Source organism: Sus scrofa, chromosome 17 (assembly GCF_054392235.1).
Source record: "Sus scrofa isolate SSC_HxYL_T2T_F1_AM1 chromosome 17, Sscrofa_HxYL_maternal_Yorkshire_Landrace_v2.0, whole genome shotgun sequence".
In the NCBI taxonomy this organism is placed as follows: domain Eukaryota; kingdom Metazoa; phylum Chordata; class Mammalia; order Artiodactyla; family Suidae; genus Sus; species Sus scrofa.
In genome coordinates this window covers 29,796,317-29,813,875 of record NC_139399.1, presented here as the reverse complement: position 1 = coordinate 29,813,875, position 17,559 = coordinate 29,796,317, and the positions used below count along the sequence as shown (strand labels likewise).

Genomic DNA, 17,559 nt, shown 5'->3' with positions numbered 1-17,559 from the left:
TTAATTATGCAAATGAGAAACTTTCTTCATCAAGAAATTCTTATTTCTTCTAATCAGGTTTAGAGATGTTTCTAGGCCTGAGGGGTTTAGAGAATCATGGCAAGTCCATTCTCTGCAGGCAGAAATGACATTTTCTAGAATGACTTTGCTGCTGGAGGGGCTCCAAAGGGGGGAATCAGTCTCTCTGGATGACTCCCTGTTAGAAGCCTGGCCTGGAAAATAGAGGGAGTAGAGGGAGGAGGAGGATAGAAACTAGTATTTGTTGAACATTTACTGCAAAGGTCCAGGTACTTCACATTCTTTGTATTTAATCCTAAAAGCCACCTGAAGTAAGTAACATTTGCATTAAAAAAAAAAAAATAAGAATGCTCAGAGAGGTGAAGTAAATCCCCAAATTCCCCTGGCTAGTAAAGGGGAAGGTATGGGCCCACATTATACTGTCAGACACCAACACCCTGCACCACCACTGTGCCGTGCTGACACCTTGTTTCTTCATCCCTGATGGTCTCCGAGTCCTCTTTCCAGACATCTCCAGCCCTGATGGTGTACAGCCCCCAACCTACCTTCTCTAACTTTGATCTAACCCTGGGCCTCATGAATACATTTTTTCATTTCTGCCTTATCCAGTGTCACTTCACTTGAGGGCTGGTGGGAGAGGTATTGCTCTAAACATATACCCCCCTGCCCCATCACCCAGGATGCTCTAACTCTCCTAATACACCTCACTCTGGATTTAAAGATTCTGATGGAGTAGCAGGTCTTAGAAAATAGCGTCCTTGTTAACTTAAATCCATTTTTTTTAATTATTTGGGTAACAAACACTATAAATTTTACATTCCTACCTTTGCCAATCAAGATAAAAAGATGATTTCTTCACTGCATAAGTAGTGGGTTTCTCAATTCTCTTGATACTTACCACAGTCAGTGTAGTAAAGCCAGCTCTCCCAAGCAGATGTCCTAGGTCACTGACAGCCGTGAAAGGAGAGACGTGCGGGGAAAATCCTCCTTCCCGTTCTGTCTCTGCCAATTGTAAGGAACACCGGAGCTCATACAGCGTGTCCCCTCCAAACATCGCACCAATAAATACTCCATCTGGTTTTAAAACATAATGAATCTGTAATAAATATAAGACAACAAAACTATTCAAAATTTCATATACAGAGAAATGTTAAAAGAATCAATATAAGGTATCTAAATCAATATTTTATGATTACCCTTTTTACTTTGTCAAATTAATAACCTGATAATTTCATAAGTAACACTTAAACAACCATCAGAAAGGCATTGCCAGGCTTCCCATTGTGGCTCAGCAGTAACAAACTCGACTGCTGAGGATGCAGGTTCAATCCCTGGCCCCGTTCAGTGGGTTAAGGATCTGGCGTTGCTGTGAAGACTGGCAGCTGAAGCTCTGATACAACCCCTGGCCCGGGAACTTCCATATCCTGTGGTTGTGGCCCTAAAAAGAGGGAAAAAAAAAGGAAGAAAGGTATATCAGGATAATATTGTTGTAAAGGCAGATAAACAATCACTGATAGGGTTAATCTCTATAAAATACATCAAATTTTCTAGTAGACAAAGTGTACTTTTATAATAAGAAATACTGAAAGAAAAAATTTTAAAATGTGGCAGATTGCAAAAAATCACAGTCCTCCCTGTTTCTGTGACCTTTGAAGTGTCACTTTGTAAACCCCCAGTAAGAGACGGAGCCTAGTTTCCCTCTCTTGAATCTGGGTGATCTTTGTGACTTGCTGTGGCCAAAAAAATGCAGAGCAAGTGACAGTGTGTCAGTGTCAAGCCGAGGTCTCAATGGCTTTGCTGCTCCCATCCTCTTTCTAGGACCCTGTCCAGCTACCATGTTGTAACAAGCCTGGTGAAGGATGAGAACCGAGGGGAGCAGAGATCAGCCAGGCGTCCCAGCTGAAGCCATCCTCCACAGCTCCAAGACGATCCACCAGCAATCAGGCATATGGTGAAGCAAGCCAGACCCAGAAGAATTTCCTGGGTCTAGCTCAAATTCCTAACTAATGAACATGTGAGCTAAGTAAATTACTATTTTAAACCACAAAGTTGAGGTGGCTTGTTATACAGAAAAAGCTAACTGTTTTTTTCTTTTTAGGGCCATAGTTGTGGCATACGGAAGTTCCTGGGCTAAGGGTCAAATCAGAGCTACAGCTGCTGGCCTACACCACGGCCACAGCAACACAGGAACTGAGCCGTGTCTGCAGCCTACACCTCAGCTCAGAGCAAGGCTGGACCCTTAACCCACTGAGCAAGGCAAGGGTTCAAACCCACATCTTCATGAATACTAGTTGAGTTTGTAACCTACAGAGCCACAATGGGAATTCCCACAAAGCTAATTTAGAGAAACTATTATGATTCACAATATTAACCTAGTAACATTTTAGTTAAATATTAATCTTAACATATTAATTAATCTAGTAACATATGGAAAACTAAGCGACTTATTTTTCAGGCTTAAAACAAAATCAAATTTTAACAGATAACTTAAGCAAAATAGTAGCCAGAATGAATTCCAGGATCATAAACGTTTACTCAATGACTCTTAGGACTACCATCTGTAACAAGCTTTGACTCTTCACTATTGTCAACAATGAGGAACATTACAGGACAGGTTAGCCTGTGAAGTAAATCAGAACCCAAATCACAGTAGGCTCTTTTAATTAAAGTATCCATCTTGAATTTATATTTACTATATTAGGAAGTAATTATATAAGCAAACCGACGGAAAAAGTCTTTCTTTCCTTCTGCTCCTTTAGTGTTTCTTCCTGGTCTTGCCACCAAACTTTAATATAACAAGGGCCTAAAATTTAGTCCTCAGTGCTCTGCAGCTTCTCCTTATCTCATCACAAGAAGGACTCTAATATCTACCTTGAATCTGGAAGCTTCCCAGAACTCTAAACTCATCTTCAACTGCCTGTCATGACACCGCTCTCTTGGCAACCCCCTCCTACCTGCCCCCAGCACATCCAACACACATACAACACTTATTCTTAATCAACTCCCCCTTTCCAATTGCCATATTTCTGCTAAATACAATTTTCTCTTCCCTCTGCCTGATCATTACTGTTCTTTCCCCTACTTTTACTAATCATACTCCAGGCATCCAGACCCAAAACTTTATGGCAAGCATTGATGCCTGGCTCTCTTTGATCTTTAGTTCTACCACCAAACTGTTTATTCTTACTTTTCAGAGTCCTAAATACCTCTTCCTTTTAACTCCTACCACTGCCGGCTAGGTTTAGTTTATCTCATGCCTAGACCACTGAAATAGTCTCTTCAATGTAACCAATCTCTGGCATCAGTTTTCTTAATCAGCAAAATGAAGCTATTTTGTAGAGTCATTTAACACATACGAAAAACAGAGCTCAGTGATTGGCAAACAGCTTTTTCATCATGTCATTTTCCTCTTCAAAATTCTCCAGTGGCTCTGAATTACATTCAGAAAAAACTGCAGGAGTTCCCGTTGTGGTGCAGGGGAAATGAATCCAACTAGTATCCATGAGGATTCAGGTTCCACTCCTGGCCTTGCTCAGTGGGTTAAGGATCTGGCATTGCCATGAGCTATGGTGTAGGTTGCAGAAGCTCAGATCCTGTGATGCTGGGGCTGTGGCAGGGGCCAGCAGTTGCAGCTACGATTTGACCCCTAGCCTGGGAACTTCCATATGCCATGGGTGCGGCCGTAAAAAGAAAAAAGAAAAAAAGAAAATCCCCAAGAAAAAAGTGTAAATTCCTTCATCCGTCACCTGAATCCTCCTACATCTGGTCCCAGCACTATACTAATCCTGACAGGCTTCCCCTGTGTCCTTTCCTGTTCCCAAGTCTCTTCTATTTCCCATCTATCCCAGGACTCTGCCTTCCTGGAATGCATTTCCACTCCAAATCTGACCTACCCCTTGAGGCCCCATACAAGAAATTCCTTCCTCTTGAAGCTTTCCTAGACCACTCCAAACCATGGTGATCTCCTTCCTTCCCTCCCCTGAACATAATGCTTTTACCCACCTCTCACTTGCTTGCTGATAAATACCAACCAACAAATATTTATCAGCACTAAGTATGAAGCCTGGGGAAGGTAAAAATAGGGACGACTACGTTCCTACTTAACAAAAAACTTTTGGACAACTAAGGAAGAAAGCTGCACAGAAAATGTCCTATGGTATGATAAGACATTGTACAAGTTTCTACAATTTTGAAATATTTACTTATTGCACAAGTTTTAAATATTTATGAAAATTTTAGTAACATCTCCATAATTAATTTCTTTTTCTTTTTCGTCTTTTTTAGGGCCACACATGCAGCATATGGATGTTCCCAGGCTAGGGGTCGAATCGGAGCCATAGCCACAGCAACGACAGGTCCAAGTAGTGTCTGTGACCTACACTGCAGGTCATGGTAACACTGGATCCTTAACCCATGGAGCAAGGCCAGGGATCGAACCCATGTCCTCATGGATACTAGTCGGGTTTGTTACCGCTAAGCCATGATGGGAACTCCAATAATTACATTTCTTGAATTCTCTGGGATTGGGGAGTCACTCATGTACTGCTCAATATACCCAAGGGTACCAACTGTGTCTGGCCCATACAAGATAAAAATTTTTGATTTGCTTCCATTTCCAACTGTCAAAAATGTAAAACGGAAATCATATATAACTTTATGTGTAAAAAGAGAAATATCTGTAAGTTGCTAATAATAAACAAAATAACAGGCTATTAGAATCAACAAAAGATTCCTACCTGTTCAAGTGCTCTAGGAAGGTCATTCACCCAGTGCAAACTAAAACATGAAAACATATACTTGTTTTAGCTTAATTTGAACTACTAATTAGTATAAATATCACCAGTATAATAAGCTACAAAAAAGTGTACATTTTATAATAAAGATAATTAATCATTTTATAATATATACATGTATTGGACCATCATGTGGTACACCTTAACCTTACCTATGTTATATATTAAATATTAATAATATCACAAGTAAGCTGGGTGAAAAATAAAGTCATTCCTATCTGGCATTTCATTTAAATAGTGCTATTGTGAGAATCCATTTGAAGTAGTAAAAATAACCACCTGATGATATATTAAAGGAAGCTCACCAATTAAACAAGTAAACTAGAGATATATAGTAATCAAGTAAAGTAGAGATATATAGTATTCTAAACGCAACTTTTGTGGGAGAAAAAAAAAAAACTTCATCAGCAGATCTATAATTTTCCCAAAGCAAATAGTATTACTCATCAAAAACAACTCAGTGGGGGAGTTTCCGTCGTGGCTCAGCGGAAACAAATCTGACAAGTACCCATGAAGACACAAGTTTGATCCCTGGCCTGTGGGTTAAGGATCCGGCACTGCCATGAGCTATGATGTAGGTGGAAGACATGGCTTGGATCTGGCGTTGCTGTGGCTGTGGCATAGGCCAGCAGCTACAGCTCCGATTCAACCCCTACCCTAGGAACCCCCATACGTCCTGGGTGCAGCCCTAAAAAGACCAAAAGGGGAAAAAAAAAAAAAAAAAACTCAGTGGGTTTTGTGGTAAATAACATTCTACATTTTTTCAGATCACAAAAAAGGTAAATAAATAAACCCAGAGTTCTAAATACTTACCACTTAGAGCATGGTGTGGAGTGACCACAAGAATTAGCCTCTGCAGATTATGGTCACCCTTTCCTAGGGGAGCTGGCATCCTCATGCTGACCTCCAGGACACACTATGTTTAAGCTCACACCTCTCTTTCATAAAATGTTCTAACAATTATTTGATACTTTAAAAATTAAGGTCACATTATAAACTCTATCATACTTATGAGGAAACTGAAAGCAACAGAATTATAGCAGTTACTTGAAAAGAGTAAGTAGATGAGCCAAAGTGAAAACTCAGGCTCTGATACCCTGCCCAGGCTCTTTCCCTTAGACCAAGGCTCTATAATGTTTTTCGTTTCACAACAGAATCTGAATACTTTTCTAAGTTTGTTCAGCATACTTCAAAAAGCAGGGGAAAAAATTGCAAACTCACTAGAGAAAACAGCAAGGGTGACCAACTCCCAGTTTGCCTGGAACTGATGGGTTTTCTGGGACACAGGCCTTCCAGCACCGACACTGGTAAAGTCTTAGGCAAAGCATGATGATAGGTCACCCCAAGAACAGCCATCAAAAGGACTGAACTGCGCATGCTGAATCTCTGCGAGAAAACCTGACTATAATAATAAGAGAAGAAAAATAAAGCTCCTCAGAGAGTATTTTATTTTCTCTACTAAACGCTGAGTTCTTTGAGGACAGGATCCCTGTCTGAATTCATTTCTGTATTCCCCAAAGCATCTCATTCAGTGCCTTATACATTATAATCCGTTCAATGAAAATTTCTAATATATGTTTGTGTAATAAATGTGGAAGGACACAGTAGGAAGCACAAAGGGAAAAAAGTAACCAAAAGTAACCTTGAATATATTTCAGTGTAGAAGAATTAAAGCTAAAGTAAATACGAACTTTTCTTTAGTTGTCAGAATGAGCACACAAGGGTACTCTAACATTTGAATATCAAAGCATATGCTCCTTCAAACTCCTGCCACCATCAATACGGAACTAAGTTACATCAGAAGAAAAACTCTTCTATCAGAGATGAGCTTCAGCAAACTGAAGAAAATTGGGTGAAAAAAAAATGCTGAGGTACAATAGCATATTATCTCTGCTAAGGAGCAAACAATCTATAATTCTTTTTTTTGTTTTGTTCTTATATTTATTTATTTTTCTTTTACTTTTAGGGCCACACCTGCAGTATATAGAAGTTCCCAGGCTGAAGGTCAAATTGGAGCTACAGCTGCCAGCCTATACCATAGCCACAGCAGTGCTAGATCCTAATCCAATGAGCAAGGCAAGGGATCGAACCCATGACTTCATGGATACTAATCGGGTTTGTTACCACTGAGCCACAGTGGGAACCCCCAATCTATAATTCTTTACCAGAGAAAACTTACAGCTTATAAACCAAGAAAACTGGTTTGTGACATTTCTTTTTTGCTACATCTGTGGCATATGGAAGTTGCCAGGCTAGGGGTCAAATCAGAGCTGTAGCTGCCAGCCTATGCCACAGCCACAGCAACACCAGATCCAAGCCATATCTGCGACCTACAACATAGTTTACAGCAAGGCTGGATCCTTAACCCACTGATCAAGGCCAAAGGATTGAATACGCATCCTCATGGATACTACGGGTTTGTAACCTGCTGAGCCACAATGGGAACTCCTGGTTTGTGACTTTAAAAAAAAGTTATTAAGAATTTGTTCTAGGAGATCCCATTGTGGCGCAGCAGAAACGAATCCAACTAGAAACCATGAGGTTGCGGGTTCAATCCCTGGCCTCGTGCAGTGGGTTAAGGATCTGGTGTTGCCGTGAGCTGTAGTGTAGGTCGCAGACTTGGCTCAGATCCTGTGTTGCTGTGGCTGTGGTGTATGCTGGCAGCTCTAGCTCCAATTCAATCTCTAGCCTGTGAACCTCCATATGTGCAGGTATAGCCCTAAAAAAAATAAATAAATAAAAAATAAATAAAATTTTAAAAAAAGAATTTAATTTATTCTCGGAGTTCTCTTGTGGCACAGTGGGTTAAGGATCCAGTGTTTTCACTGCAGAAGCTTGAGTGGCTGCTGTAGTTTGATCCCTGACCTGGGAGCTTCCACATGCGGTGGGCATGGCCAAAAGAGAAAAAAAAAAAGAATTTACTCCATTATCTATTTTATTTACCTTATAATATCAAAACTTTAAAATACAAATTGTCTACTTTTAACATATATTTTAAAAGTACAAACATATTACCAACCTTAAACTGCTAACCACTAGATCAAATGTATTTTCTCTGAAGGGAAGAAACTCTTCATCAGCTAAAACACTGACAGTAGGAATTTCCATTTCTAAGGTATTTTTCTAAAGGTTAAAAAATAAAAATTCAGAAACATTTATATAACATCTTAATTAACACAATCATTGTTTGTTAAACTTAGATCAATGTTATATTTACTTGACAGTTCCTAGTCCTTCCAAAAAATAAAAAATATGAAAATTTAAAAAGGAGCCACAGAGAAAGCACTAAGAAAATATTTCTTAAATGACACTAAGACCAGCTGGACCAAACAGCCAACTAATTGGAAAAACATAAACAGGATATCCACAATATACTGAAATAAACCTCAGAAAGCTAAAATTTCAGTGGAATAACTGAAGCCATAAAAGAACTAAATGAAAATGTGGATGAACACTTTTATACTTAGATGAAAATGCTTAATAAAACATGACTCAAAACCCAGAAACTATAAAGGGAAAGATGATATACTTTATGATAACCTAATCAAAATTTCTAAAAAGCAAAAACAATGTAAACAGCACATTTGGGAAAATATTTACAAAATACGTGGAAAAAAATCAATATCCCTAAAAAAACAAGTTCCTCCAAACCACCTAGAACAAAAACACTCCAAGGGTAAAGTAGATAAAGGATCAAAGTACAGGCAAAATTATTTACAAAATTCACAGATTAAAAAATACCAATAGCCAGAAGTTCCCATTGTGGCTCAGCGGTAATATAATAAGCCTGACCAATATCCATGAGGCTGTGAGTTTGATCCCTGGCCTTACTCAGTGGTTAGGGATCCAGTATTGCCGTGAGCTGTGGTATAGGTTGCAGACATGTCTTGGATCCTGCATGGCTATGGCTGTGGCATAGACTGGCAGCTGTAGCTCAGATTCAGTCCCTAGCCTGGGAACTTCCATATGCCTCAAGTGTGGCCCTATAAAGCAAAATAAATAAATTAATTAATTAATTAAATAAAAAACACCAATAGCCAAAACCTATCAACAGCTATTTGATAATCAAATGCAAATAAAAATGATTAAATCTACTTTCTGCCTATTAGATTGACAAAGATAAAATAACAGGCCTAGTGTTAAAGAAAAAAGAACGTGCTTTTATTTAATATTTTGCTCAATCTGAGGACAGTCTGGAGATGTATATTAAAAATTTAAAGATGAACATCAATTAATCCATTCATTGATTCCACTATTAGGAATTTATTCCCAGGGAGAAAAATAAATCAAACACAAGAAGTTACTTTCTTTTTTTTTTTTTTTTTTTTTTGTCTTTTGTCCTTTTAGGGCTGCACCCTCAGCACATGGAGGTTCCCAGGCAAGGAGTCTAACCGGAGCTGCTGCCGCCAGTCTACGTCACAGCACAGCAATGCCAGATCCAAGCCACATTTGTGGCCGACACCACAGCTCACAGCAACGCCGGATCCTTAACCCACTGAGTTAGGCCAGGGATCAAACCCACAACCTTGGTTCCTAGTCGGATTCATTTCCAGATTCATTTCCACTGTGCCACGAGGGGAACTCCAAAGTTGTTTTCTATAAGGATGTTCATCACGGTGCTGGTTATTGAGAAACCAGAAATATAATTGTTCCTCAATAGAAATTTAGCTAAATAAACCAGAATATTCATATCCACATATGGAATATTCTCATCCACATATAATATAGGTGTGTGTATCATTAATATAAAAGAATGGTATTCTGTGAAAAATATGGCATGTTAGCATAATACCATTTGTATAAAACTACGTTGGGGAGACAGTTATATGTTTACAAAGGTAGAGACCAAAATGCTACCAGTGACTGTCTCTGAGTGGTAGGACTGGGGGTGATTTTTCCTTTCCCTTTATAGTTCCTGTATTGTTTAATTCTTCTTTATGTGGGTTATACTTATAATCAGAAAAAAAAAAAACAAATTTCATTCTGAGGGAAATAAAAATAAAGAAATAGGAGTTCCCGTCGTGGCGCAGTGGTTAACGAATCTGACTAGGAACCATGAGGTTGCGGGTTCGGTCCCTGCCCTTGCTCAGTGGGTTAACGATCCGGCGTTGCCGTGAGCTGTGGTGTAGGTTGCAGACACGGCTCGGATCCTGCGTTGCTGCGGCTCTGGCGTAGGCCGGTGGCTACAGCTCCGATTCAACCCCTAGCCTGGGAACCTCCATATGCCGCGGGAGCGGCCCAAGAAATAGCAACAGCAACAACAACAAAAAGACAAAAGACAAAAAAAATTAAAAAATATAAAAAAAATAAAAAAATAAATTAGGAGTTCCCGTCGTGGCGAAGTGGTTAACGAATCTGACTAGGAACCATGAGGTTGCGGGTTCGGTCCCTGCCCTTGCTCAGTGGGTTGACGATCCGGCGTTGCCGTGAGCTGTGGTGTAGGTTGCAGACGCGGCTCGGATCCCGTGTTGCTGTGGCTCTGGCGTAGGCCAGTGGCTACAGCTCCGGGGCCAGTGGCTACAGCTCCGATTCAACCCCTAGCCTGGGAACCTCCATATGCCGCAGGAGCGGCCCAAGAAATAGCAACAACAACAACAACAACAAAAAGACAAAAGACCAAAAAAAAAAAAAACAATTTAAAATAAATAAATAAATAAATAAATAAATAAAAGAAATAAAGAACTAAAAACCAAATCAGGAGATCGGAACCCAATAGTATTAAAAGCTACTTACCAAAGCATGTTCTGCAATGTCTGTTTGAAAAAACTTTCCAACGGTTTCCTGCAATGATATAACGTTGATCAGATAATATAAAAACAAACAAAGAAAACCTCAGTAACAAAACAACTGTCGAAATTGCTAAAGGAAGAAGTGTTAATTATAGATTAACTTTCAGCTTTGTAAGGGTATTTTTCCACATATAATCAGTATGGTACAAAAATATCTTTAGTAACACTTATTAAGTTACATAGAAATAAATACAGCCAACCCTATACATAATACATTTAATAATATTTAATAAAATAAAGAACACAGATGTGAATAATCAACATCATTAATTTACTCCAATGGTTAAAGCTTATGTGCTAACTTTTCCATGGCATAATAGTCTGAGAGCTGGTCCCCATTCTGTGCCACACAAGATCTGGAATGGTTTTCCTGCCTTTTAATTGTTCAAAGAGTTTACAAAGAGTAAAGAAAGACCTAACAAACAAAGATACTGTGTGTGTGTCTGGGGGAGGGTGCTAAGTAGTTTCATTTTCCCTGTTTCAACTACCCTTTCTTCCTTCTAAAAGGGGAGGAAACCATGACATTCCTTTCCAGATTACCACTTTCCATTGTGCTCTCGTTTCTCCAGGATCCTGCTCCTTCTATCACCATCTTCAAATCTCCCTTCTGTGTCTCTTTCCCTCACCTTACAAAAGGCATAATAAGTCTGCCAATCTTGAAAAAAATCTCACCTCTAACCACCTTCTGGTTGTTTTGTTTGAAATCCACAACTCTACTCCTCACTGTCCTTCCCCTTAATTCTGGGTAATCTATTTCCATTCTCACTCTGCTCTACCAACATTTTTCATAAAGATCACTCATAACCTGTTCACCAACTACAAGAGTCTGTCTGCTCTCACTGCTCTCAGTCCAACTTCACTTGACCTCTCTGAAGCTCAGCACTATTGATGGTCTCTTGGAAACTTCTTCAAGACTTTCTACTCTGGCCCCCTCCATTGTTAGAAATGTCGATCCTCTCCACTTCACCCACATCCCCTTCATAAAGAACATCTCTGTCCATAATTTGGGAAGGTTAGCCTACATTATCTGGCCACTGCTGATGACCTGAGGGCAACTGTCATACAAGTAAATGTTTAACTACAGGCTCTCAAAAAAAAAAGTGCCCTGAGCTGTAGTGTTTGCCGATTTCCAGTGTAACTAACTGCTCCAACAATAGTTGGTTTCACAGGACCAACATGTTGTTCAGTGGAGAGCTAGAAAGAGATGTGCACAAATGGCTTTCATGAGCCAGCTCCAACACATCAGTGATGGGTGAAAATTAGGTGAGTCACACTTTTATCCCTATCTCTCACCTGAAAATTTCAGCTGAGAGACTTGGAGGCAGGTCCAGTTCCCAGAGTTGGAGGAGCATGCGGACTTTGGGGTGAGGTGCTGGCAAATGTTTACTAGCTGGCTTTTGGTGGGGGACAGCTTTGTAGCATCTGCCAACTTCCATAGCATAAACTCCCATCGCAGCTGATTTTCAGCTATTGAAATGATGTCATTTAACACAGAGTTGGGAAGAGATGCTAGCAGCCAGCGCTCATGAGCTGGCAGGTGGTGGCTTCAGCACACCAATGGGACTTCATGCACTGACAAACACAGGGATAGTTTTCGGGGAGGGGGGGCGGAGAAGGCAGCTGTGCAGCATCTGTGTAATCCCAGAAAGCATGTGAACAGGACCTTCATTCTGATGTTTCAATGTCTCCATCCCTGTGAGGCCTGACTATACTTCTGGATCCATGAGTGACATAAGAGCCTCTGAGTAATAAATGTCCTAGTATTTAAACTGGCTTCAGAGGATTTCTGCTTCTTATAATCAAATACTTTATGAAGATACTTTCAACCTTAATTACTATGCCTAGCATCTTTGTTGACTCCTTCTCATTTTCCCACCCCTAAGCACAGTTGTGGAAGGTTCCTTTCTATATTTTGGCCCCAGAGAGCTTACCTATTCCCTCAAGGCCTATGGATTCTGCTAGGTCCCCTCACACATCCCTTCCTCTATACCCTGCTCCCTCCACATGGGTGGCAGGCCTTTCTCTCTCCTGCCTGCACTTACTTTGACCACAGCCCTCTGATTGGTCCGTTTCTCTGTCCTCTACTTTCTTCAATCCCTTCTGCATACCATCCCCCAATTCATCTTCCTTAACCATCACTGTAACACACCCTACGGCTTTCTTTTTAATTCTATTTTTTAATTAAATTTGATTTACAATGTTGTCCCAGTTTCTGCTACACAGCAAAGTGACCCAGTCATACATATGTATACATTCCTTTTCTTATATTATCTTCCATCATGTCTATCCCAAGAGACTGAATATCGTTCCCTATGCTATATAGTAGGACCTCATTGCCTATCCAATCTATTTTTTTTAATTGATATTTTCCCAATACAATTTTTTTTCTACTGTACAGCATGGTGACCCAGTTACACATACATGTATACATTCTTTTTTCTCCCATTGTCATGCTCCATCATAAGTGACTAGATATAGTTCTCAGTGCTACATAGCAGGATCTCATTGCTAATCCAGCTTATCCATTCTAAATGTAATAGTTTGTATCTACTAAGCCCAAACTCCCAGTCCAAACCACTCTCTCTTCCCTCCTTCTTGGCAATCATAAGTCTGTTCTCTTTGTCTGTGAGTCTGTTTCTGTTTTGTACACATGTTCATTTGTGCCATATTTTAGATTCTATATATCAGTGACATTATATGGTATTTGTCTTTCTCTTTCTGACTTATATGAGACACCAATCCAGATTCTTTCAAATCCCAGGTTGGATTCTGTGCCCTTTCAGAAGCTTTTGACTAAATGAATTTCCACTGATTTTTCCTTTCCCTTGACTCCTGTTGCAGTTTAGTGACTATACCATTTCCCTGGCATTTGCTATTATCAATAGTGTTTTGGGAGGCTCACATATGCCCCTCTCCCCAGCCCAGCCCTAGTGTATGTTTTTCCTAAGTAGACTTCATACAAAAATCCTACTTTAATCTGTGTCCAGAACAGTGTCCTATATAGAAAGGCTAAAATAATAAATTAATGGTTTTTGGTCTGAATCATAAGACAAAAAATAAAATGAGGAGTTCCCATCATGGTGCAGCAGAAAAGAATCTGACTAGGAACCATGAGGTTGAGGGTTTGATCCCCAGCCTCACTCAGTAGGTTAAGGATCCGGCGTTGCTTTGGCTGTGGTGTAAGCTGGCAGCTGTAGCTTTGATTAGACCCCTAGCCTGGGAACCTCCATATGCCGCAGGTGCGGCCCTAAAAAAGACAAAAAAATAAATAAATAAAAATAAAAACGTAAAAAGTAAAATAAATAAACATTCATAAAGACTACTTTATTTAATCACACAGAAATTGCTTAATTATGTTTTCCAAATAAATGTCAATAGGGGTTTTTCATTGTGAATTATCAAAAATGTTTGAACATGGTGGGAATAAAGGGCAAAGTGTCATATATAGACTTGAATATCAGTAGGGACACTGTATAAAATGGATTCAAAGAAAAACATCATTGAAGAAAAAATACTTAAGAGTGGACACAAAATAACCATTGGTTCTATCACTTAAAAAAAAAAAAAAAAAAAAAAACGGAGTTCCAGTTGTGATGCAGCAGAAATGAATCCAACTAGGAGCCATGAGGTTGCGGGTTCAATCCCTGGCCTCACTCAGTGGGTTAAAGATCTGGCGTTGCCGTGAGCTGTGGTGTAGGTCGAAGATGTGGCTCGGATCTTGTGTTGCTGTGGCTCTGGCGTAGGCTGGTGGCCACAGCTCCGATTAGACCCCTAGCCTGAGAACAGCCATATGCTGCAGGTGTGGCCCTAAAAAGGACAAAAGACAAAAAAAGAAAAAACAACCAAACTAGCCAATCTGATATAAACGAAATCTAAATATGATATAAACTGATTAGGAACACCTTTCCTTAAAATTAGCCAACTTTATTTCTCAAAGTGCATTACATCATTGAATAACTATACCTTATTTAAACGTTGTGCTATGTAACCTCTTCCACAACCAACATCCAAAGCAAGGGGGAAATCTCTGAAAAACAGACACAGAAATTATGCTTTGTCTATAATAACACAGTCTATAAAATAATTATTAAAAGCTAATTTCCTTTTTTCTTTTTTGGGGGGCCGCCCCATACCCGCAGCATACAGAAGTTCCTGTGCCAGGGATCAAATCTGAGCTGCAACTGTGACCTATTCCACAGCTGCGGCAATGTTGGATCCTTAACCCACTGTACCGGGGATCAAATCTGCACCTCAGCAACAACCCGAGCTGCTACAGAGACAATGCCAGGTCCTTAACCTGCTGCACAACAGCAGGAACTCCAAAAGGTAATTGTTCTAATTCATTCTAATTCACTAATTTTAGTGAACATACATTTCCAAAAAATTCTATCATCTGCCTTTGATGCTTTGCCTCACAAGGTATATCTATCAGGGAACACACCACATAGAACAAGTGTCTGGCCTGGCCATTCATAGGACCTCACAACCAAGTGGCTGTCCTTAAGGCTGCTCCATGACATGGATGGAAGAAAAGATTTAGTGAGGGTATTTTCATTTGATGACACACCCAGATAAAGAATGAAAGAAGTTATTTTTTTTCTTTTGGTTATGCCCGTGGCATGTAGAAGTTCCTGGGCCAGGGATTGAAGTTGCAACAACACAGCAGTGACCCAAGACACAACAGTGACAAAGCTGGATCCCTAACTTCTAGGCCCCAGGAAACTCCAAAAAAGTTAATACTTGATGAATGTGTTCTTTTCTCAAATCTGCCTCTATGTAATTGTTACAAGACCATTATTGCTATTTATAATGCCTATGATAAAATGCCAAAGTCTCATATAACTTTATTGGAGAACAAATCTAGGGAGACTCTTTTGACTTAGATAAAAGATCCTGTTATTAATTTTAAACTTTTAAAGCTATATTTAGTATATCTTAAAATTCAGCTGTCAATTTTTTTTTTTTTTTCCCCCCACACTCAAGGCATGTGGAAGTTCCTGGGCCCAGGACTGAATCTGTGCCACAGCAAACACCCAAGTTGCTGCAGTGACAATGCTGGATCCTTTAACTCGCTGCACACAAGAGAACTCCACACGTCAGTTCTTTATATCCATTTCTGAAGCAACTGTTTTTGACCAAAACAAGTAGAATAGTCATCCAGTCTTGGAGAGAGGCTGAGTTGTCATTCTTTTTGTAGGCAACAAAGAAGAAAACACTTGCTCTCCCAGACATTTTAAAAAAGGAGAAACCTAAGAGTGATTAAAATCACTAATCCTGGTAATAAATTCATCTAGATTCTACCATGCCAGATATCAAGCTCTCAGCATTTAATTTCTCAAGTCTCCAGTCAAAAGGGGACTATATTTTATTACGACAATCATCACTTACCTGGTTATATCATACACACGGTCTGCAATCCGGCTTCCAACCTAACAGATTACAAGAGGCAAAGATGTACACAAGTAAACGTGAGTAGATTTAATAGAGAAGTAACTCTTTTTCCAGTATTTAAAAAATCCATATGTTATTTATGTTTCAACAAGTTAAATACTTCCCTTTATCCCTCTTTCTTTTCTTTCTTTTTTTAGAGCCGTATTTGGGGCATTTGGAGGTTCCCAGGCTAGGGGTCAAATCGGAGCTGTAGCTGCCAGCCTACACTACAGCCACAGCAACGCCATTTCCTTAATCCACTGAGCAAGGCCAGGGATCTAACCCACACCCTCATGAATACTAGTCAGGTTCATTACCACTGAGCCACAATGGGAACTCCTCTAGTAGCCATTTTAAAAAGAGTAAAGAAATTAATTTTAACATACTTAACCCAATATATCAAAATCAGAATTTCAACATGTAATCAGTATAGAAAGATATTAATGAAAAATTTTACATCTCTTTTTCATATTAAGTCACTGAAATCCAGTGTATTTTTACACTTACCACACATGTCAAAGGGACATTTCAAGTGCTCAATAGCTCCATGTCATTAGAAATTGCCATAGTGAATGGAAAGTTCAGATAGAGGAGAAATCCAAAGTTCTTACCCATTAAAGCCCTCACAACCTGGGCCCTCCCAGACCTTCCACAGGAGCTTCCCTGGAGGCCTCAACAAGGTCCTTTCAGCCTCAGGGGCTCCGGGTTTGTCTTTCCCTTTGCCTATAGGCTTCTCCCTCCAGATCCCAGATGGTTAATTCCTCCTCACTTCGTCTGCTTGAGTGGCCTTCCCAGACCATCCAAGTCACTTTATCACTTCATTTTATCATCTGGCCTTACTTCTGTGGCTGAAATTGCATTTTGGGGTCACTATCTCGCCTCCTACAAGAATGAAATCTCATGAGGGCAGCGGTCTTACTTTGCCCTGGCCATACCTGTATCTCAAACACTACCTGCCGAGGGTAACGAATGAATGAAAAGCAACTTACAAAGACAGGCACCCGGCCCCAGCCTGACTACAACAGAGGCCCAGACAAGCAGGGCGGCTGCTCAAGGTCACACGGTGAGGAGGGGGCTGTTGGAGCCCGGCCGAAGCTCCGAGATCCGAAGCCAATCCTCGCCCCTCACTCCCACCCCACCCCGCCACCCCGCCAACCCACCTCCTCCTTCAGATAGTCAAACTTCATCGGCTCGGGCTGTCGGGCCGCCCAGTTCTTCTGTTTCCTCTTCAAATCTCGATCAAAGATGTTTAGGGCTCTGGGCGAGGTGCTGCCCCGGGAAGACACGCCGGAGGCCACCTTCCTGAGGCCGAGATTCTTCGCGGGGACCCCCACCGCTGGAGATAGCCGCCACCAAAGCCGGAGCCGAGTCAGTTGCAGCATCTCCCGCGGCTACGCAATTGGCTGGCGCACTTGCGGTGCGCATGCTCTGAGGCTAAGGCAAAGACTTTGGAGAGCTACGCGGAGCGAAAACGGAAGTAGTTTGGCCCAGTTCGCGTGCCATTACGGCGGCGCGTCACGCGGAGCATT

At 40.5% G+C, this 17,559-nt stretch overlaps 1 protein-coding gene across 9 annotated transcripts in view; it reads right to left on the bottom strand.

The window, feature by feature from the left end:
- The window catches only part of NDUFAF5 (NADH:ubiquinone oxidoreductase complex assembly factor 5), a 28,818-nt gene extending 11,378 nt beyond the window's left edge, over positions 1-17,440 (bottom strand). For 3 of the 9 annotated variants that reach the window (XR_014832830.1, XR_014832829.1, XR_014832831.1), the window contains exons 1-7: positions 17,191-17,440; positions 15,989-16,029; positions 14,564-14,627; positions 10,545-10,592; positions 7,831-7,934; positions 4,755-4,794; positions 917-1,092 (exon numbers count right to left, since the gene is read on the bottom strand). Coding sequence is in view for 5 of the 9 variants with exons in the window: in XM_003134261.6 (XP_003134309.4) it covers positions 917-1,114; positions 4,755-4,794; positions 7,831-7,934; positions 10,545-10,592; positions 14,564-14,627; positions 15,989-16,029; positions 17,191-17,412 (717 nt within the window). In the remaining 4 variants the exon portion in view is untranslated. Of the gene's footprint in view, positions 1-916; positions 1,115-4,754; positions 4,795-7,830; positions 7,935-10,544; positions 10,593-14,563; positions 14,628-15,988; positions 16,030-17,190 lie in introns of all 9 variants that reach the window. The other 6 variants (XR_014832828.1, XM_003134261.6, XM_085004524.1 and 3 more) reach the window with 5 other exon arrangements.
- Between the last annotated feature and the right edge of the window lie 119 nt (positions 17,441-17,559).